This window comes from Neofelis nebulosa, chromosome 9 (genome assembly GCF_028018385.1).
Source record: "Neofelis nebulosa isolate mNeoNeb1 chromosome 9, mNeoNeb1.pri, whole genome shotgun sequence".
Lineage (NCBI taxonomy): Eukaryota > Metazoa > Chordata > Mammalia > Carnivora > Felidae > Neofelis > Neofelis nebulosa.
In genome coordinates this window covers 19,467,789-19,491,511 of record NC_080790.1, presented here as the reverse complement: position 1 = coordinate 19,491,511, position 23,723 = coordinate 19,467,789, and the positions used below count along the sequence as shown (strand labels likewise).

At 37.4% G+C, this 23,723-nt stretch overlaps 1 protein-coding gene across 1 annotated transcript in view; it reads right to left on the bottom strand.

Moving 5' to 3' along the window:
• Nucleotides 1-15,148: 15,148 nt before the first annotated feature.
• The window catches only part of LOC131486286 (synapsin-1-like), a 44,794-nt gene continuing 36,219 nt past the window's right edge, over nucleotides 15,149-23,723 (bottom strand). Inside the window, exon 4 of the mRNA XM_058686376.1 lies at nucleotides 15,149-15,372. Coding sequence (XP_058542359.1) covers nucleotides 15,269-15,372 — 104 coding nt within the window. The 3' untranslated portion in view covers nucleotides 15,149-15,268. The remainder of the gene's footprint in view (nucleotides 15,373-23,723) is intronic.

Here is a 23,723-nt window from a genome sequence, read left to right as displayed (position 1 = left end):
AAGGTACAATGTGATGATTTGACACATGTAAATAATGCAAATGATTACCACAATAAGGTCACTTAACACCTCTAGCCCCTCACATAATTACCTTTTTGCGTGTGTGGTGAGAACATTTAAGACTTACTCTCTTCACTTGCAAGTATGCAGTGAAGTACTGTTCATTATGGTCACCATGCTATCTGAAGATCTCCAGAACTTACTCATCTTAGAGCTAGAAGTCTGTCCTCTTCTTAATCTTTATGCCGTCTGGATTATCTGCTACATCTGAGACTGTTTCCCAAGCACTGCTTGAAATTCTCTCCTTCCTTCCACGACTTTTCAGACACTTAAGGGTTTTTTTTTTTCTCCTTTGTAGTCCTCATCAAGATATAGCTGAATTATCTGGGGGAATTTAAAAAATTACACACGTCCAGGGTTCCTGGGTGGCTCAGTCCTTTAAGTGCCTGACTCTCGATTTCAGCTCAGGTCATGGTTCGTGGGATCCAGCCCTGAGATGGGCTCCACACTGACAGCACAGGGCCTGCTTGGGGTTCTCTCTCTCCCCCTTTCTCTGCCTATTCCCCACTTGCTCACACGCTCTCTCTCTCAAAAAAAAAAAAAAAAATTATACACATCCAAGCTCTAGTCCAAGAACTCTGATTCAGTGAGTCAAATATCGGGTGCCCTTGTCCAAATATCCTATGTTTTCAGAGTATACATTCCCCCTAATCCCTTCCTCCATCTATTCTAGTTTGTACGCAGGGAAGAGATAGAAAAAGGCTGTTAATTAGACTACCAAGTCCTGTTCAATATCACACGGTTAAATTTAGATTTTAAATTACTGAGGAAAAAGGCTTGGCATGTGTTATTAAAAATGACCCAGGGGAACTTCTTCTCAAAAATGAAAAAAAATTCTAACCATAAGGAAAAGAGTGATAAATTAAGGACTTCCATTTATCAAAAGACACCATTAAGAGAGTGGAAAAGTAAGCCACAGAATGGGAAATCATATCGGTACCATCTATTATTGAAAAGAGACAATAAGTAAATAAATAAGACTTGCATCTAAAATGCATGAAGAATTCTTACAAATCAGTAAGAAAAATATGGACCACCCAACGGGTATTCATGAAGAATTCTGGAAATTGCCCAAGAGCGAGCCAGCCTCCAACATTTACTAGCTCTCCAGTCTGTGAAGCCATCTCACAAAACAGTCGACAGTCGACAAAGTTAACTTTGTTACTCCTCCTCTTGCCTTCCCACCAGCCCTATGCTCACCTCTACCCTGGCTCCTTGCAGAGTAACTAACAATGAGCACACAGTTTGTAGGTTGCAGAGGAGAGTGAGAAAAAGAACAACTACATACCAACGTGTGTCTGCGGCAGGTACCAGCAGGGAAAAGATTTAATTACTGAGTCGGGGCTATTTGCACACCGTGTTTTAGTGATGTTTTCATCCAGTGTGTAATACTAGGTTAGTAGCTGTTTACTGCAGCACATTAAAGATATCATTCCCCGATCCTTTGGCTTCCATAACCACTGCTGAGAATTCAGCAGTCAGCCTAACCATTTCTTCTTTGAAGGTAAACTGTCCTTTTCCCTCTGGCTGCTCTTAATAGTTTCTCATTGCCTTTGGTATTCTTTGCTTCTTTATGATGTGTCTGCGGTGGCCTGCTTTCTGCTATGTTCCTTGCAATTTATTGAGCTTCTGTGGCTTAATGTCTATGGCTGAAAAAATTCCAGCTATTTTCTCATTAAATGTTGCTTCTGTCCCATTCTCTTTTACTTCTTTTAAGGCTCCCACCGAAAGAGTTAGATATTTTCATTCTATCCTCCTTTCTCTTCCATTCTTTTTTTTCTCTTTGCGCTTTATTCTGAATGGTTTCATCGGATCTTTGCCAGATTCTTCCTTTAGTGTGTCTGATTTGTTCATAAATCATCCACTGATTTAATTTAGGGTACTCTATTTTTTGACGATTTGCATTTCTACTTGGTTCTTTGTCAAATCTATGTCATTTTCTATTTGAACTTTATAAGCATAATTGCTTTACAGTCTGTATTGGAATCCCTGAGGGTCTATTTCTGCAGTCTGGTATATTTTATTTTTCTTGTCCATAGTGTTTTATCATCTTGTATACATGGTTATTTTTTCCTATATCCTGATGATTTTATTTGTCAAAATAACTTGAGGCCTACTATGATGTCCTCTTTCTCCAAAGAGAATTTTCATTGCTTCTGCCAGGCACTTGAAGGAACCAACATTCCAATATTACCCCAATCCAATTGTAAGCTTGAGATTTTCCAGGCCACCCAGATGACTGAAAGACAGCCCGCAGTAAATAGGACTGGTTGACTTCCAATTCACTCTTATTTCTAGTGTGTGTCAGTCTCAACTCAGGGTGCAGGGCACTTACCCATGCTGGGCCCCAGCCTCCAACTTTTGTCTCCCTAGCCCTAAAGGCACTGTTATACCTCTCAGTCGGGGAGCCTGGGTGGCTCAGTTGGTTAAGCATCTTAGATCAGGTCACGATCTCACAATCTGTGAGATGGAGCCCCACGTCAGGCTCTGTGTTTGGGATTCTCTCTCTCCCTTTCCCTTGAGCATGCACATGTTCTCTCTCTCTCTCTCTCTCTCTCAAAATAAAATAAATAAACTTAAAAGAAAAAACCTCTCAATCACCTGCTGTGGATCACCATGTCCTCAGGATAAAATGGCACCAGTAACATACATGTTCATCTTTATAGATTCTAATCTTCTCTACGAACTTGGCCTGGTAATTCCTCACTGTTTGTTTGCTATTTCTAGAAAGGTGATTTTATATTTTGCTCAGCATTTTAGTTGTCCTCAGTGGGAGGATTTGTTTAAATTACTTAACTCATCATTCCTGGAAATGGAAGGCTAACCTTGACTTTTCTTCTCCTACTTACCACCCCATGACTTTTCTAGGAAGCACAGACATCATGGAAACAATGAAAGTGGGGATTTTGGTACTGCCCTCTCCATTAATTTGTTGTATGGCTTAGAGCAAGTGACCTAACTTTTGAGTCTCAATTTTGTGGAAACAAATTAAAATTCACACACAACCCCAAATCTTTAAGGAAATTTAAGGAAAATGTTCAAGGGAATTAAAAGAAAAATATATCACTTAGGCCTGAAAGAACTTTTGTGTTATCTTCCAAAATGGCTTAGTCTATGCTGATAAACATAACAAAATAACAACCTTATAAACTAAACCAAAAAAATTTTTTTGGTTATCTAATTATTCAGATTTAATCCAGATCCTGAATGAGATTAAATTTGACCCTGTTTTGTATTAGTCACAGGTGACATATTTTTCTGTTTGGCTCTCTTCTCACCCAACAAGAAAAACTAAGAATTACCTTGCTGTCAATTTTTTTTAATGTTTATTTTTTTATTTTGAGAGAGAGAGAGAGAGAGCGCACCAGGGAGGGACAGAGAAAGAGAGAGGGAAAGAAAGAGAGGGAGAATCCCAAGCAGGCTCCATGCTGACAGTTGTCAAATATTTTTGATGAGATGTTTTACCCATACGAACATTGAGCTTTCAAATCTGTATGAATGTCAAAGATTATAAATTATGTTTTGGATAATTGTGGAAAGTTTAAACCATGGCTAATGTAAGATTATATTGTTAATGTGTTAACTGGAACAGACTAGGCTATGCTGCAGGGATTAATAATCCCAAACTCCCATTGGTTTAACCCAGGAAAGTTTATTTTTCATTCACCCCAAGTTGGCTGCAGGTACTGGAGCTCCTCCCGACAGCTCCCTTCCAAGCACGCCTGACATCCAGGCTGTTCCATCTTGTGGTTACACCATCTCCATGTTTAGCCTCTGCTGTTGTGGCGGCAGGAAAAGAGAAAAGCATCGAGAACAAAAAAGTGTTCTTCTCTCTATTCTTTGTCCCAGAAGTGACACATGTCAGTTCCATCACAGCTCACTTGTCAGAACTCATCACTTAGACCCACCTAACTGCAAGGGAGCTGGGAAATGTACGGGAGCACATGGATATTCAGTGACTAATAAATTATAATAAATTACCTCACTTTAAATGTGACTGAACTTAAAATGAACTCCTTGAAATATTTCCAAGTAAGAGTTATTCCTGAAACAATAGGAAATCCACGGTGTAATTTCCAGTATTGAAGCAGCAGATCCTCTGCTGTGTCTCCCGCCAAAGTGGTTAATTTTTTAAGAGGTTCTGACAGCTTCAAACATAAAACACAGCATGGAACTTTGTTTATTCTTGGATAGTTGCCTTATATTTAAAAGGAAGGAATTGGGCCGAATGATCTCTAATGTCACTTAAGAGCCCTCGAAAACGTTATTTAACATAACAAAACATGTTCTATGTCAACTTGGAATAATTTTTTTTAGAATTTTGTGTTTTGAACTAAAACTTTAATTATGCACCAGAATCTAGCCTAAAAGAGCGGCTGGCCTTTGTCTAGCTCTAGGAGGTAACCTCTAGACTCTTGTAATTTTCCAAGGAGTGTCTTTGTTGTCCACGGGGCCCCTGGGACCACACCTGAGAGTTACACTAACAAGGTGACCCATGGTGGGACCCTGGGTGGTCTACGCTGACAAGATGATTCAAGGTGCGGGCTGGTCACGGCACGGACCAACCATGTGACTAGAAGGCTGGGGCTTTGGGCCACATGATACCAGCCTGACTTCCAAGGAGGACAGAGAGATTGAATTCAAACACGTGGGAAACAATTCAATCAATCACACCTGTGTAATGAAGCCCCCGTAAAACTCCTGGACACCGCAGCGCCGAGGAGCTTCTCAGGCCGGCAGTACCCTCTGGGCACTGTCACAATTCAGTGCCGGGAGGGGAACGCACCCTGAGGATGATGGAAGCTTTGCGTTTGGAGCTCTCTCACGTAGCTCCGTCTGCATCTACTCCGGCTTGTTCTAATCTGTATCCCTCGCCAATGATAAATGGAACTATGAGTTTAGTAGCTTTCACAAAGAGGAAAAGCCCAATTCAAACATAGGCGTTGCAACCACCACATTCTATTGCGGCCCCATCACCTCGAACTCAATAGAAAAAATACCTAACGGCACCTTAGAAAAGGTTTGCTTACAATTGCTTTTCAAATGTACTGTGACACACAGTAAGAAATCTTGAGTTTTACATAACTGCTCATTACACACACACACACATCCGAAACAAAATGTGCTACACTCTGATATTTTCTAATCTTGATTATTTGTAATTTCCAAATGCTATAAACCTACCAAAGTTGATTTCCTATCCAGTGAAGAATTTTGCACCAGCAGGGTAAAAATTGCTGGTTTAGAAAGTTGTTTTTATTATTTATTTATTTATTTATTAAAAATGTTTTTATTATTTTTCGAGAGAGAGAATGCAAGCAGCAGAGGGGCAGAGAGAGGGGGAGACACAGAATCCGAAGCAGGCTCCAGGCTCTAAGCTGTCAGCACAGAGCCCGACGCGGGGCTTGAACCCACAAACCATGAGATCACGATCTGAGCCGAAGTCGGAAGCTCAACTGACTGGGCCACCCAGGCGCCCCTAGAAAGTTGTTTTTTAAAATAGTACTTTCCAGTTCTGGTTTTAAATTGGAATAACCTGGGGAATTTTTCGAGAAAACCCAAAGCCCAGTCTCCACCTCTTGAGATTTTAATTCAATTAGTTTAGGATGGAGGGCTGGGGGGTGGGGGGTGGGGGGACCAACACTTTTTAAAGCCTCTGGATACTTCTGATGTACAGCCAGGAGTTGAGAATCACTGTTCAAAAATATTACCTGCTTTGCTATTTTAAACAAATGTGTTAAGGAATAAATATGCTCTTTTATTTTAAAATGAAAATGCATGGCTAAATACGGCTAAATATGAATCCTCTACAGCTCACCTTTCCTGGCTATGGTACCTATGGTAGCTTCATAACTAAACTGCAAAAGCAACTGTTTGAGCAATTAACAAATAAATATGAGAACTGACCCTGTAACTCTAAAGACATGCACATATTAGTGACTTTTCTTTTCACTTGAAAGTGATTTTATTAATTGTTAAGAAGAGGAAAAAATATTCTTTTCTATTATATAATTATATAAATAATCTTTAATTATAACTATATAATCTTATGTATTAATACACAATACATAAATATACAGCATATATATTAAAATATGAGCTATTAATACATATTAATAATATATAATGTGTAATATATTACTACATAATACCAAATTATTTTCCAAAGTTACTGTCTCAATTTACATTCTCAATTAGAGTTTGCATTGTTCCATGCCATTGCCAACACTTAATATCAGACATTAATTTTTGTCAGCCTGATGGGTATAAAATTGTACCTTAATGTATCATTTCCTTGAAAATAACAAGGTTGAGCATTTTTCCCTGTGTTTATTGTCTAAATGGGTTTTCTCCTCTGCGAAATTCCTGTTCTAGTCTTTCACCCATTTGTATATGGGGTTTTATTTTGGTACCTTCTTACATGACAGCCTATCAAATCCTCTTAAAGCAAAATATGCCACAGTTTAGATGACCTTCAAACAGAAATCTGCCCAAAGTATGTTTGTATGGAATCCCTTAAAGTTTTTAGGTGATCATTCTAAATATACTGAATTTGTAAATTTAAGTCAGGATATTGAAAATTATCCAAGGGGCACCTGGCTGGCGCAGTCAGTAGAGCACACAACTCTTGATCTCAGGGTTGTGAGTTTGAGCCCCACACTAGGTGTAGAGTTTACTTAAAAATATAATCTTTTTAAAACAAAAAAAGAGGGGCGCCTGGGTGGCGCAGTCGGTTAAGCGTCCGACTTCAGCCAGGTCACGATCTCGCGGTCCGTGAGTTCGAGCCCCGCGTCAGGCTCTGGGCTGATGGCTCGGAGCCTGGAGCCTGTTTCCGATTCTGTGTCTCCCTCTCTCTCTGCCCCTCCCCCGTTCATGCTCTGTCTCTCTCTCTGTCCCAAAAATAAAAATTAAAAATGTTGAAAAAAAAAAAAATTTAAAAAAAAAAAAAAAAAAAAAAAGAAAATTATCCAAACTACCCATATATCACCAGTGCTTCCCGTTTTATTCCAACCCAAATCTCCCTTAGTACTGAGTGACATTTTTCTAGGAAGATCTCATAGTGAGATCATATCTATGCAACGCCCTGTGTTTACTGCAGGACAGAAACCTAGACAGAGAAGAAAAACTTTTGACAAAACCAAATATTGTGGGGGAATATGAGGATATGGTTGGAAAGTAGCTTGTCAAATGGAGTTTTCTCTATGCGTCTTCTTTCCTGACAGAAGATGACAGTAAAGGTAGACAAATGAGTAGCACAAATGAGGGGGGAAAAGTATCACAATGCAAATAACAATGACTTCAGTAGTACAGCTGAAACATTAAGAGTGGAAGACTCACCCTACTGCGTCATACCCATAATAAATTAATCCCGGTAATCACGTCTGTAACAACAGAACTACTGGGCTCCTTCCCCAGTTTGGATTCCATCCCATCCTTATAACCATTCCCTTGCATAAAGGTCAACTCCTTTGTCCTGCTAACCCTCCAGTTCTTTCACCCAGCAAGCCCCAACCCTATTGGTATTTTTTAAATAAAATATGATGTCTTTCCCCAAAATGTTATAATTCAGTATATTCTAAGGAGTTTCAGATAATTTGTACAGTTTTTTTAATGTTTATTTATGTATTTTGAGAGAAAGAGAGAGAGTCAGAGAGAGTATATGTTCATGCATGAGCAGCAGAGAGGCAGAGAGAGAGGGGGAGAGAGAATCCCAAGCAGGATCTGTGCTGTCAGCACAGAGCCTGACACAGGGCTTGATCCCACAAACTGTGAAATCATGACCTGAGCTGAAATCAAAAGTCAGTTACTCAACCGACTGAGCCACCCAGGTGCCCCAGGAGCTTCAGATAATTTGATCATTTCCCTCTTTTCTTCAAATTTGTTACTCAAAAGTTCTAAATTTAGTCTGTATATAGTAGAGGTAGGGGTGTTAGGGGGGTGGTAATCTATTTCAGTGAAGAAGTATGCGGTGGGGAAATACTTTGAAACATATTATCAGTGCTGTGGTTGAGTATTCATTCAAAGTGACATTAGTTTTTAAAGACTCATCAACATAAAGGGAGGTGATTTACTTGGTTATTTCTGAGCTTGCCTTATCTTACCTTATTTTTAACTGCTTGTCAATTCTATTTCACTATAAAAAGACAAATATTTCTGTTTTCATTGTTTTAGGGAAAAGCAGCTCTAGATCGGAGCCTGATATTGTTTTTGTTCTGTACAGAAAAGACAATTGTACATTATCAGATAAGGGGATACTGGAGCCAGATGAGCCAGTTCAGGTGGAGAGAGCTCCTGTCTGGCCTCCCACAGTGAGCTGACAGCCAATGGCAATGACCTTGAAATCTGGAAGAAAATCTAATTCTGCTGAATCAGAGAACCTTTCTAAGACAGGAGAATGTGACGTTCCTCCCACCCCTCCTTCCCCCCCCCCCCCCACCACAACCTGCTCTCCCTGGTTTTCCAATGTCCTAGGAACCACAATCCTCTTCCTCTCTCCCACTTTGTCCAGAGAAACTTCTAAACACAATGGATACCTTCAGTTTATCCAGGCTAGACTAATACTAATTAGACTGTTTTTTGAAACACAGATAAAAATCAGTAGTTAAGATCAAAAGGTAGTAAGTCTTTAATCCCTAAAGAAGGCAAGAAAAAAATCCTAAGGATGTTAGGTCAGAGAAAAATCCAGGAATTCCTAAAATACAAGGGGAACCTGCCTCAGATCCCATGACAAATGATGAGCTAGAGCCTTTCTACTGCACCATACTGATACTAAGTCAGAGTCACAAACATATTGAAATCAGGAATTCTTTTTAGTGGACATGAGTTCATTTTCCCAGCCTGTTATTTTGAAAAATTTCAAGCTTACAGAAAGTGACAAGCCTAGAACAACAAACACTCCATACACACAATTCATCTAGATTCAGGAATAGTTGACATTTTGTCAGGTTTGCTTTATCTTACCCTCTCTATACACTCTTTCTTTCTCTCCTTTTTTTCCTTTTTCCCTTCCCTCCTTCTACTGGATCATTTACTTTAGAGTTAGTTACAGACTGTCATGACCCTTCACCCCTAAGTCTCACAGATGTTTCTTTTAAGAACAAGGACAAATTCCTACAATCACTATACTATTATCACATTTGAGGAGATTGAGCATTGATACAATACCATTATCTAATACATAGCCCATATTAAATTTCCTTAATTATTCAATTAATGTTTAATATTTTTATGTTTATTTTTGAGAGGGAGAGAGAATGAGAGAGAGAGAGAGAGAGAGAGAGAGAGAGAATGAGCAGGGGAGAGGCAGAGAGAGAGGGAGACACAATCTGAAGCAGGCTCCAGGCTCTGAGCAGTCAGCACAGAACCCGATGCGGGGCTCCAATTCACAAACCACAAGATCATGACCTGAGCCCAAGTTGGACGCTTAACCGACTAAGCCACCCAGGTGCCCCTCAAGTAATGTTTATCATAGCTATTGGGTTTTTCAGTCCAGGATCCAGTGAAGCATGATGAATTCAGGATTTTTTAAAAAACAAAGAAATAATGACAAAGAAAAAAATTAACTCTGAAAGTCATCTTGAGAGCAGTGAAACTTTTCCTACTTGCAAACAAAATTAACACTGACTACTATGAAAAACACCTGGTCAAAAATCAGGGCACCTGGGTGGCTCAGTCGTTAAGGATTTGACTTTAGCTCAGGTCATGATCTCATGGTTGGTGGGTTCAAGTCCCACATCGGGTGAGCTTTTGTCCCGCTTCTGGTGAGTATGAGCCCTGCTTCGAGTGACCCCACTTCTCTCTCTCTCTCTCTCTCTCCCCCTCTCAGCTTCTGGGATTCTCTCTCTCTCTCTCTGCCCCTCACTAACTTGCGTACCCCCCCCCCCCCTCATTCACTTGTGCCTCCTCATGCTCAAAAAAAAAAAAAAAAAAAAAGGAGACTATAAGATGTAATAACCACACTCATACTTGTCCTGAAAAATTTACTACTGGATAGCACTAAAACAGAAAACTTTAAATTTTAAGAAGGATTTATTACTTTTACCTTATTCTTTTTATGTACAGAGACTGAATAGGGTATATTATATACCATTTTATTTTTTTAAATTAATTTTTTTTTTTTGAGAGAGAGAGAGAATACAAGTAGGGGAGGGGCAGAGAGAGGGAGAGAGAGAGAAACCCAAACGGATTCTGTCAGCACAGAGCCCAATGTGGGGCTCAAGCTTATGAACCATGAGATCATGACCAGAGCTGAAGTTGGCCACTTAACCAACTGAGCCACCCAGGTGCCCCTCTTATATACCATTAAAATTTTTTTTCAAAGTCAATGAGATAAAGTGAAGCAACATAAAATTCTTGTTTGATGAGGGAAATGGTATTGTAAAAATATACAAAAACAACAACAAAAAGGCAACCTTCTTTTTAGAAGTGATGCAAGGAGCAGATCTTTAACAAATTCCCTATTATTCTACTTGGCTGTGATGCTGTATAAATGAGCTCTTTCTGATCACGTGTAGTGATTACAAGTAGTGGGTCATAGTCTGTAAATCCCAAAAGGTATTAACAATTTTGGAGATGAAAGAATGAGGAGCAAAACAGTAACAACCAGCATGACCTATAAAATTTTGTTTATCAAAGACAGAGATCAAAAATTATGTATCATGTTAAATTTACAAAATAGATGATGTAACATTCAATATTTTCCATGAAAATAAACTATCTTTAAAGATAGATTGCATGTCAATGAATTTAGTAGGAATAAGTAAATATGAAAATGCTAATCCCCTAAGAGCAGGATTAGATATAATTATTATCAGACAAATAGACTTTAAGGCAAAACTATTACTAAGACTAAAGAGGGTAACTTCATAATATAAAAGATTTTTTCACCCGGGAGATATAAAAATTTTAAATTTATATGCACTTAATAACATAACCTGGAAATATATAAAACAAAACAAAAAGAACTAAAAGAAGGAAACAGAAAAAAAATTATTGTGATGGATTTTAACATACCTCTTTCACTAATTCCAGATAGATTACAGATCTAACTGTGAAGGCAAAATGATAAAGCTTTAAGAAGGCAATTTAGGATAATAATTTCATGAACTTGAGGTAGAAATCAATTTCTTCAAAAAGATGCAAATATTTCCTACCAAGACATAGAAACAGCACACTGACCATAAAGGAGAAAAAGTTTGATATATTTGACCAAATTAAAATGAAGAACTTTTGTTTCTCAAAACACACCATAAAAAGGTGAGAAAAAACAAGCTACAAAATAGGAAAAGATCTTTGCAATACATAAAACTAACAAAAGGTTTACATTGATAATCTATAAAGAAGTCCTAGAGAGTTAAAAAGAAAAAGCTGAGGATCCAGTAGGAAAATGGTCAAACACTTGACAAGCCTCCTCACAAACAGGAAACATAATGGTTAACAAACATATGAAAAGATGTTAAACTTGAATAATCAGGGTAATGTAAATTAAAACAGAACAACTCCTATAAATAAATAAATGACAACACCCAATAAAAAAAAGGGCAAAAAATATGAACAAGTAGTCCACAAAAACCCAAAATGCTAATACCTAATAAACATATGAAAAGATATTCAGTTTTGTTAGCAATTAGGTAAATGCAAATTAAAAATGAGGTAATGGAGCGCCTTGGTGGCTCAGTTGGGTGAGTGGCTGACTTCCGCTCAAGTCATGATCTCACAGTACCTGAGTTTGAGCCCCACATTGGCTCTGTGCTGACAGCTCAGAGCCTGGGGCCTGCTTTGGGTTCTGTGTCTGCCTCTCTCTCTACCCCACCCCTGCTCAAGCTCTGTTTCTCTGTCTCAAAAATAAATAAACATTTTTAAAAAATTGTAAAAAATGAGGTCCTATTGGTGCCCACCAAATCACAAAAAGTTAAAACATATGAAGTCCAGGTTTGCCTAGCATATGGGGAAAGAAATCTCATATACTCCTGGTGCCAAGTGTGAATTGTGACAACCTATTCAGAGCAACGAATAACTGTCAAATAATAAATATCATCACAGTGTGATAATAACTATCAAAATTTAAAATATTAAAAAAATTTTTTTAAATATTTATTTATTTAAAAGAGAAGAGAGGGCACATGCACAAGTGGGGGAGGGGCAGAGAGAGAGAGAGAGAGAGAGCGAGCGAATGGGAATCTCAAGCAGGCTCTGCAATGTAAGTGCAGAGCCGGATGTGGGGCTCAAACCCACAAACCGTGAGATCCGACCTGAGCCAAAATCAAGAGTCAGATGCTTAACCAACTGGGCCACCCAGATGCCCCAAAATTTAAAATACTTTTAACTTACAGTTTTAGATTTACATTCTATAGAGATATTTGCACAAGCATGTGCAAGGATATATGTATATGGAATATTATTTATAATAGCTCAAACAATGAGACATCTATGTCAACAGTAGGAGAATGGTTAAAATTTGGATGCCAAAATAGTTGTAAAATGGAAACCTCAGTGGCCATTTAAAAATTAGAGGTAAGTCTGGGAGCGCCTGGGGGGCTCAGTCAGTTAAGCATCCGACTTCAGTTCAGGTCATGATCTTGCAGTCTGTGAGATTGAGCCCCACGTCAGACTCTGTGCTGACAGCTCAGAGCCTGGAGCCTGCTTCAGATTCTGTGTCTCCCTCTCTCGCTGCCTCTCCCCCACTTAGGCTCTGTCTCTCTCTGTCTCTGTCTCTCAAAAATGAATAAATGTTAAAAAAAATTTTTTTTAACTAGAGGTAAGTCTGAATTATTATTAATTATGAAGTGAAACGATCATGTAACAATAGGTAAAGGGCGCCTGGGTGGTTCAGTCGGTTGAGCATCCGACTTTGGCCCAGGTCATGATCTCACGGTCTGTGGGTTTGAGCCCCACGTCGGGCTCTGTGCTGACAGCTCAGAGCCTGGAGCCTGCTTTGGATTCTGTGTTTCCCTCTCTCTCTCTGCCCCTCCCCAGTCATGCTCTGTCTCTCTCTCTCTCTCTCTCTCTCTCTCAAAAATAAGTAAAACATTAAAAAAAATTTTTTTAAACCAATAGGTAAAGTATGATATCATTTTGTGAAAATAAAGTGTATGCCTGAATATTCTTCAAAAAAGTCTGGAAAGATACCAAAAGTTTGACTGTGTTTACTTCTTGGGGATGGGTGTTGAAAGAGGTAGAGAGATATCGTAAGTGGTTAGAGATTTTTATTTTCTACATTATAAATTATTTGCATATGTGTATGTGATCTATAATAATTCTGTATTTATTGATTTACTTTGCAATAACAAATAATAAAAAATGAACATATGCAGCAGGAGAAAAACCCAAAAACCAAACAACAACAACAAAAAACCACCATGAGATACCATTATACATCTACCAGATTGCCAAAACTTTAAAATCTGACAATGCCCCAGCAATAGCACTGCTAGGAATTTACCCAATGGATACAGGAGTGCTGATGCATAGAGGCACTTGTACCCCAATGTTTATAGCAGCACTTTCAACAATAGCCAAATTATGGAAAAAGCCTAAATGTCCATCAACTGATGAATGGATAAAGAAATTGTGGTTTATATACACAATGGAATACTATGTGGCAATGAGAAAGAATGAAATATGGCCTTTTGTAGCAATGTGGATGAAACTGGAGAGTGTTATGCTAAGTAAAATAAGTCACACAGAGAAAGACGGATACCATATGTTTTCACTCTTACGTGGATCCTGAGAAACTTAACGGAAGACCATGGTGGAGGGGAAGAAAAAAAAAAAGGGTTAGAGAGGGTGGGACCCAAAACATAAGAGACTCTTAAAAACCGAGAACTGAGGGTTGATGGGGGGTGGGAGAGAGGGGAGGGTGGGTGATGGGCATTGAGGGGGGCACCTGTTGGGATGAGCACTGGGTGTTGTATGGAAACCAATTTGACAATAAATTTCATATTTAAAAATAATAAAAAATAAAATAAAATCTGACAATGTCAAATGCTGGTGGGCATATGGAACAAATGGGATGATTAGAGTGTGGTATTTATATTACCAAATTTTCAGACACATCCCCCTAGGATGCAGAAATTCGACTCTATGTTATACGTCCTGGAGAAACTCATGTGCATGGGCATCAGGACATATAATCAAGAATGTGCATAGTAACATTGCTTATGATAGAAATGGGAACAACACAAATATCCATCAACAAATGAATGGATAAATAAATTGTGGCATAAGAATACAATAAAATATTACTGAGAAAGTAAAAAGAAATAATAAAATATAATATATTTATATGTTTATTATATATTAAATATATATTATATAATATAAACTTGTAAGTATATTAAATAATATAGAATGTTTATATATATTTATATGTAAGTATATTTATATATGCATAATACACTTATAAATATATAAAATTAAGTAGAAAATAGAGGAGCATCCAAACCAAAAGATTAGTCATTGAAAAGACAAACCTCTTTAAAGATCAATCAAGGCAAAAAAGGGAACGTACAAATAATATTAGAAATAAAACTATAGGATATAACCGTAGATGCTGAAGAGACTTGAAACATAGGAAGATACTTTTTTAACAACATTTTAAAAGAAATAGTTGGAGCAACTTTTTGCTAATGAATTTGAAAACAGAATAATATAGCTTACTAAAACTGACTCAGGAAAAAATAGAAAACCTGTAGGATTTTTTAAACTGAATCAGCTTAAATTATTCCCACAAAAGAAAACAATAGATCCAGACAATTTTAGTAGTGAGGTCTCTCAATAATTCAAGAAGCAAATGATTTCAGCCTTATATAAACTATTCCAGAGACTGAAAAAGAGAAACACACCCAACTCCTTCAACATCAAAAACTTAGTGACACTACATGAAAGGAAAATTACAAACCAAACTCATTCAAACATAGAAGCAAATATCCTAAACAAAATGTTAGGAAAAGGGATCTAGCAATATATGAAATGATAATATGCCACATCCAAGTTGGGTTTCACTCAAGAATGCAAGATGAGTGTATCAGTTACCTATGCTGCGTTAAAAGCAAAACCAAACACCAAAACCAAAATGACAACACTTAGAAACAGTGGCTTACAAAAGTTTATTATTTCTCACAATACCATGGGTTGGCTGGGCTGGTCTTGCCCGGGTTACTTTTGTGGCTGCAGTCAGCTGGGGTTGGACGGCCTAAGATGACCTTACTCACATATCTGGGACTTCATTTGGGATGTCTGGAAAGGCTGGGATTTGTGGCCTCTCTCTCCATGAGGGCAATCCTGGGCTTTTTCCATGTTGAGAGAAGCATTCTAAGAAGGAGAGAGCAAAAGAACAAAATCACTTGAGGCCAAGGGTCAGAAATCACTCAGTGTTTCTCCTGCCACATTCTAATTAAACAAAACACAGGCCAAAGCAGATTCAAGAGGAAGGGACTCCACCTCTTGAGGGGGATGAATACCAAAGTCACATGGCAAAGGAATATAAAGAATGGGAAGAGAGGAGTGTTATGGCCACCTTTGTAAACAATCTAAACATTGGTTTAATATTAGAAAATCAACTATACCATGTTAAGAGCCAAAAAGCAATACACACACACACACATACATATATACATACATATGTACACATATGTGCATATATACACACATATATACATATATATACACATATGTATACACAAACATATATATACACACACAGACATACACACATACATATATATATATACACATAGATCCTTCTCTTCAATATGTGCAGAAAATGCATTTAGTAAAATCCAATACCCATTAAAGATTTAAACAAAAACACCAAAAGGATTTTCTTAGCCTGGTAACCTGTATCTACCCCAAATAACCTACTCCAAATGTTACAGTGAAATATTGAAAATATTCCCTGCAAGACCTGAAAGAAAACAAGTGTGTCTTTTATCATCACCATTTCTAATTTACCTTATTGTTCTGGAGTGGTTAGCTCACACAATAATGTAAAATAAATAAGCAAATAATCAGAAAAATAGAAACAAAATCTTCATTGTCTGCAGATGATAAAACTATTAGAATTAATAAGAGAGTTTAGCAAATTTTCAGGAAATCAAATCAAGATTAAAAAATCAAATGCATTTACATTCACCAGCAATAGTAATTAGAAAATGCAAAGATACTATTTTTGTAAGTATCAAAAACTAACACATTTCTGTTTCCAGGTAAGAGGGAGTAAGCTATTCCCTCCTCTCTCTCCCACTGAACACAGCTACAAAACTTGGACAGAATGCATGGAGCAGCTCTTGGATGACCTAAACATAAACAGGAAAAGCTTCTCATTAGCCATCAAGGAAATACAAACTAAAGCCGCAATGAACGATACCACTTTACCCCCTCTAGAATGGCAATAATCAAAAAGAGGCACTAACAAGCGTTAGTAAGGATGTGGGGAAATTGGAGCCCACATACAGTGCTGGTAGAAATATAACACAGTACAGCCACAGCCACATATTGAAGAGAACCCTGAGAGAACTGAAACTTGTCCGTACAAAACTTTGCACAAAGATGTTTGTAGCAGTCTTATTTGTAATATTTAGAAGTAAGAACAACACAAATGGCCATCAACTAATGAATGGAGAAACAAAATATGGTATATCTGCACAATAGAATAGTAAAAAGGAATGAAGAATGGATTCATGCTGGAACATGGATGGACCCTGAAAACGTAATGCTAACTGAAAAAACAAAAAAAAAAACAGAGAGAAAAGGCACATATTGTATGATTTCAAAATCTGTATTAGGGTTCTCCAGAGAAGAAACTGGCTCACATGATTGTGTAGACTGGCAAGTTAAAATCGACCAGCAGGCTGGACATTCAAGGAAGAGTTGGTATGGCAGGCTCAAGTCCCTCTTTTTCCAGGGACCTCAGGCTTTTCTTGCTAAGGCCTTCAATAGATGGGATTATGACTTCTAATGGGAATGCGGTTTCTTTCTGGGTTGACAAAAGTATTTGTACCGTCCATATACACTGATTTGTACAGTCAATTTTGCAGTATAAGAGACAAAAGCATATGCTCAAGAGAGAATATCACTTCCTGATTCTGTGAACTGACAGAAATTTCTCCCATTTAGGAAAAAGACAACTGAGGGAGGGGCAGTGAGGGTGTTAAATGTCATCAGCCTTGGAGCCAGCAGCTTCGGCAGTGACAAGAAGTAGCATCCCTGGCACAAACATCGACAATTTGACACCAGGTATTGGCAGCCTTGGGAACAGAGATCAGTGAGAGTCTGCAGCCGACAGGGGTGTGGCCTTCAGCTGGCCTCTGAAGGGAGAAGAGCAAGAACAGAAACTTCAAGGCAGCCAAGAGAATAAATTCACAGAACACTTGCGAGATACCACATAGAGATTCCAAGAACTCTTTACGAGGAAACAGAGGCGTTCTTAGAATAGGTGGGGGAAGAGAGAGAAAAACTGCTGTGTGACTACTATTTGGGTCCACACATGGGATATGTGTTTCTTTTCAGGGTTTTTTTTTTTTTTTTTTTTTTTTTTTGTCTGTTTGTTTTGTTTTCATGAAACCAATGAGTATATCTCTTTTTTAAAAACTTAAGCGGAACAGTTAGCTTACAGAAGAAAATAGTGGAATTCTGCCCCTTTGACCCTCATTCCCAAATTCCCACTCCTCTTAAGCAACTTCTCTGAACTTTCTTGGCTGTTTATTCTGGTTTTATCTCCATGTATCTAAACTGTGTGCTTATATAGACTTTTTTTTTTTTCATTTTTTACTTTAGCTATCATCTGTTGACTTGCTATTATGGTAAATGGAAATTTAGCTCGCTCAAATTATCTCCCTCAAGTACAGGCACACCTTGTTTTACTGTGCTTCATGTTATTGCACTTCACAAATAGTGCATTTTTTTATGAATTGAAGGTCTGTGGTGACCCTGTGTCATGTAAGTCTATTGGCACCATTTTTCCAAGAGCATTTGCTCACTTCATGTCCCAGTGTCATATTTTGGCAATTTTGCAATATTTCAAACTTTTTCATTATTATTACATTTGTTATTGTGATCGGTGATTAGTAATTATGATTCACTGAGAGCTCAGATAATGCCTAGCAATTTTTAGCAGTAAAGTATATTTAAATTAAGGTATGTACTTTAAAAAAAATTTTTTTAACTTTTTTAAATTTATTTTTGAGACAGAGAGAGACAGAGCATGAACGGGGAGGGGCAGAGAGAGAGGGAGACAGAATCGGAAGCAGGCTCCAGGCTCTGAGCTGTCAGCACAGAGCCCGACGCGGGGCTCGAACCCACAGACCGCGAGATCGTGACCTGAGCTGAAGTCGGACACTTAACCGACTGAGCCACCCAGGCGCCCCAGGTATGTACTTTTTTAGACACAATGATATGACACATTTAATAGACTACATCATAGTGTAAACATAACTTTTATAAGCCCCAGGAAACCAAAAAATTCATTTGACTCACTTTATTACCATGCTTGCTTTATTGCCATGGTCCAGAACTAAATATATCTAAAGTGAGTCTGTATGTTCACTTAATATTCTTCATTCCCATTTTCCCAAATTTGTTATATTGGCAATTTTGTTTAAATAAATATTTATTATTTAAATATATATAATATATATTAAATATATATTATAGTTTCTACTATTCATAGATGTGATAGTATATACTATGATAACATTTCCTTTTTGAACAACTTTATATTTTTTCCAGTATAAATAATTGCTTTGGTTTTTGTTATTTGTTTGCTTAATTTTCCATGTCAAAATCACTAATTCAACTCCAATGGGTCCAACAAAACTAAAAATAATTTTTGAATATATTAAAATACATTGGATACTCTGTAAGTTTAGTTTTCTTTCTGGAAGAATCTCTCATGGAGCCCTCTGTCTTCATTCTCTAATTGGTACTGGTTGCTCACTAAGCCTGTTGCCCAGCTGTTATCCTGAAACTTCCCATCACTAAAATCCAGTGTATTTTTTTCCCCTTACTTATGTGCTGTGTCTTTCTCTTTCTTGTCTTCCTTTTTTACATCATTTAGTATTTCTGAATAAAAGTGTCAGGATTTTACTTGTTTATCTGAGTGATAATTTTCCTGGGTATAGAATTTTAGATTGGATAGGATTTGTCCCCAGAATTCTAAGCCACTGGCTCCATTTTTTCCCTCAGACTAATCTAGTGTTCTTTTTTATTTCTCTTTGTTGTTTTTTTTCCCTTTTTCTGAGTCCTGAATTGCTTTTCCTTCCCTTGAATTCTTACTATGGCTTCTTTCATTCATTCTTTCTTTCTTTCTTTCTTTTGCATTGGTTGTCTTTGTCTTTTTTGTTTGAGTCTTTTTCAAGTATTGACTGATCTTTTGTTGTCCATTCCATAGGGCTATTCTGGGGGAAGAAAGCTGAATTTTCTGGCTGGTGGTGGGTACATGGGGATAGAGCTATAAACATTCTGGTTTTCACCTCTCTTGCCACAAAGAGATTCAAAAGAGTGGGTGGAGAGTCATCCTTTACTATAGGGACTTTGTCTTAGTCTCACTCTTTACGGTACCATGCTACTGCTTTGCCCACCACTGTGCTTGTCCCTGAATTGGGGCCTGTCTTTTCAATTTACTCAGATATTAAACCTCCAATCTTCTGCTTTGGGCATAGGAGAGAAATCAGTATGTTATATCAAAGAAAATAGTCAGATATTCTGCATAGGAAAAGATCCTGGAAAAAGGATATCTAACAGTTAAACATAGCAGATTGAACATATGGCACTTATTTCTGTTGCCTCTAGAAACTCTGCTAAAATGAGAATAAAATTTTTGAAATGAATAAACACAGTAAAGAGAGAACACGAACAGCGATGTAGCAGTCAGGGTTCTGGCAGAAAACAGATTGGCACACTCAAATGAGAATTGAATAGAATTTAATAAGAAAACTATTTACAGAGGTGTGGGCAGGATCAAGAGAACCAACAAGGGATGGCGAAGTACATGGGGTCTAACAGCATTTGGAAACTATCACCATCTCTAAGCCTTTAGAGGCAAATGGAAAGAATGACTGCTGAACGTGGTAAAAGCCCTAGACATAGGAGAGAAGAACCCTATAGGAGCCACAGAATTAGGTAGAAGTATTATGCCACAACCAAAAAGACAGTGGCCTTCCAGGGAGCAAGCATGCAGGGAGAAGGCAGCAATGGGAATAAATACTCCTACATCTACAATTCTATCTCCTCCTACTCTCCAGTCTTCTGCCAGCACCTCCAATTAGCTGAATCCAACTGGAAGCCAAAAGTCAAGGGAGCCTATGTCCATTTCTCTGCACACAGAGCAGGGCAAAAAGAGATGGAGAATGGATTTGGAAGAGCAACACAGATAAATAACACAAGCACAGACGAGATGTCAACCAATTTTTAGAAGATAATTTTTTTTTAGTTTTTAATTTTTTTTTTTGAGAAAGAGAGAGAGAGTGTGAGCAAGGGAGGAGCAGAGAGAGAGGGAGACACAAATTCTGAAACAGGCTCCAGGCTCTGAGCTGTCATCACAGAGCCTGACGTGGGGCTTGAACTCACAGACTGTAAGATCATGACCTGAACTGAAGTCAGATGCTTAACGATGGAGCCATCCAGGTGCCCCCCAAAACATTCTTATATTGCTCTTGATATGCTATCTATTGACTTCATATTATAGAATAGTGGGATTTAGTACACTTAACACCTCCTTCCTTCCCTTCATCTTCCCAAAATATTTGCTTCACATTTTTTGTTTAAATCAATATTTATAATATGCTTGTGTTGTTATACTACTGAACTTCGGTTCAGGTCATGATCTCACAGTCTGTGAGTTCAAGCCCCACATCAGGCTCTGTGCTGACAGCTCAGAGCTTGGAGCCTGTTTCAGCTTCTGTGTCTCCCTCTCTCTCTGCCCCTCCCCTGCTCACACTCTGTCTCACTCTCAAAAAAAATAAACATTAAAAAAAAATTTTTTTTAAATATTTTTGGAAATATAGAATTAAAAACAGAAGAAACAGCTAAAATAATTCAAAATTTTGCTTATAGGGAGCACATTTCAAGGATGGGAATGGTGGTTCAGGGTTCTACTATTATTATAAACCTTATCATCATATTAGACTTTTTCAAATAACATATGTATTTCACTTTCATAAAAGCTAAAGTAACTTTTAAACAAAGGAAGAAAAGATATATGTGTTGCCATTAAAATAGTAAGGTTTACTCAGGACTTGGAGAAAAAAAAAAAACTGAGGAAATGCCTAAGGGGAAAGACATGTGGTAGAGGACATACTGGATCTCATCAAATCCCTCAGAATTCAGATTTAAAATTAAAAAATTGAAAAAAAATCACTGGAGGGATTCAGAGGCAGATTTGAGCAAACAAAAGAGAGAATCAGTAAACATGAAGATAAGAATGAAAAGTATTGGGTGTGAGGAACAGAAAGAAGAAGACTGAAAAAGACAAACAGAACAGCTGGAAGACACCACTAAACAGACCAGCATACACATTGTGGGAGTCCCAGAAGGAAAAGAGAGAAAAGGATAGAGAGAATATTTGAAGAAATAGTGGCTGAAAACTTGTCAAATTTGATGAAATACATGAATATAAACATCCAAGAAGCTCAGTGAACTATAAGTAAGAAGAACTGAAATGGACCCACATCAAAACATGTTATAATCAAACTTTTAAAAGATGAAAAAAGAATCTTAAAAACAGCAAGAGTGAAGCAATTCACTGCATGCAAGGGAGATGATTGTCAGCAGATTTCTCCTCAGAAATTTTGGAGGCCAATATATTCAAAGTGCTAAAAGAAAAAAAACTGTCAACCAAGAGTCCTATATCCAGCAAAACTTCTTTTAAAAGTTAAGGAGAAATTGCTACATTACTGGCAAACAAAAGTTGAGAGAATTTGTGACCATTAGACCTACCTTCAAGAAATGCTCAATTGGTTGAGCATCTGACTCTTGATTTCGAGTCAGATCATGATCCTGAGGTTATGGGATGGAGCCCTGCATTGGCTCAGCCTGGAGCCTGCTTGAGATTCTCTCTCTCTCCCTCTGCTTGCATGCTCTCTTTCTCTCTCGAAAGAAAGAAAGAAAGAAAGGAAGAAAGAAAGAAAGAAAGAGGAAAAAAAAGAAATGCTCAAGGGAATCCTGCAGGGTGAAATGAAAGGACACTAGATAGTAACTTGAAGCCATATAAAGAAATAGAAACCTCCCTCAATAAAGATAAATATACAGCAATTATAAGAGCTAGTATTATTGTAACAATAGTTTGTAACTCCCATTTTTTGTTTTCTACGTGATTCATGAGACTAATACATTAAAAATATATTAGTCTACAAGCTAGTATTATTGTAACTTTGGTTTATAACTCTACATTTTATTTCCTACATAATTTAAGAGAGTAATGTATTTAAAAGAATTTTTACTTTATGTTTTGGGACATCAACAGTTGAAAGGCATGGGAATGGAACTTTAAAGGTTCAAAGTTTTATAGGCTATTGAAGTTAATTTGGTATAAATTCAAATTGGAGTGTTTTAAATTTAGGATATTAAATGCAATCCCATGGTAACCACCAAAAAATAGCTATAAAATATACACGAAAGGAAATGAGAAAGGAATTTAAACATTTCACTACCAAAGAAAATCACCTATATACAAAAGAACAGAAGTCTCTCTTTATCAGTAATTACTTTAAATGTAAGTAGATTAAACACTCCAATCAAAAGACAGAGATTGTTCAAATGTATAAGAACACATGATCCAAATATATGTTATGTACAAGAGACTCACATTAGATCCAAAGACACAAATAGGTTGAAAATGAAAGGTTGGAGGGGTGCCTGGGTGACTCAGGCGGTTAAGTGTCCAACTTTGGCTCAGGTCATGATTTCATGGTTTATGGGTTCAAGCCCCATGTTGGGCTCTGTTCTGACGGCTCAGAGCCTGGAGCCTGCTTCATATTCTGTATCTCCCTCTCTCTCTCTGCCCCTCCCCCACTAATGCTCTGTCTCTCTCTCTCTCTCAAAATAATAAACAAACATTAAAAAAAATTTAAAGAAAAAATTTAAAAAAAGAAAATTCAAGGTTTGAAAAAGATATTCCATGAAAATAGTAACCAAAAGAGAGCAAGGGTGACTATACTAATATTAGACAAAATAGACTGTAAGTCAATACATCAAGAAAATACAACAATTATAAGCGTTTACACACCTAATGACAGACCATCAACATATATGAAGCAAAAACTACAAAATTGAAGGGAGAAATAGACAGTTTTATAATAACAGTTGTAGAACAACCCCATTCTCAATAATGGATACAACAACCAGGCAGAAGATAAATAAGGAGACAGAAGACTTAAAAAAGAAAATAAACCAAGTAGATCTAGCAGACAAATACAGAACATTCTACCCAACAATAGCATACACATTCTTCTCAAGAGCACATGATACATTTTTCAGGATAGATTATATGTTAGACCACAAATTAAGTCTCAATAGAATTTTTTTAAAAAACTGATTATCATACAAAGTATCTTCTCCAACTACAATAGGATTATCAGGAGTAAAACTGAAAAAGTCACAAATCTGTAGAAGTTAAATAACACTCTCTTAAACAACTAAGAGATCAAAGAAGAAATCACAAGGGAAAA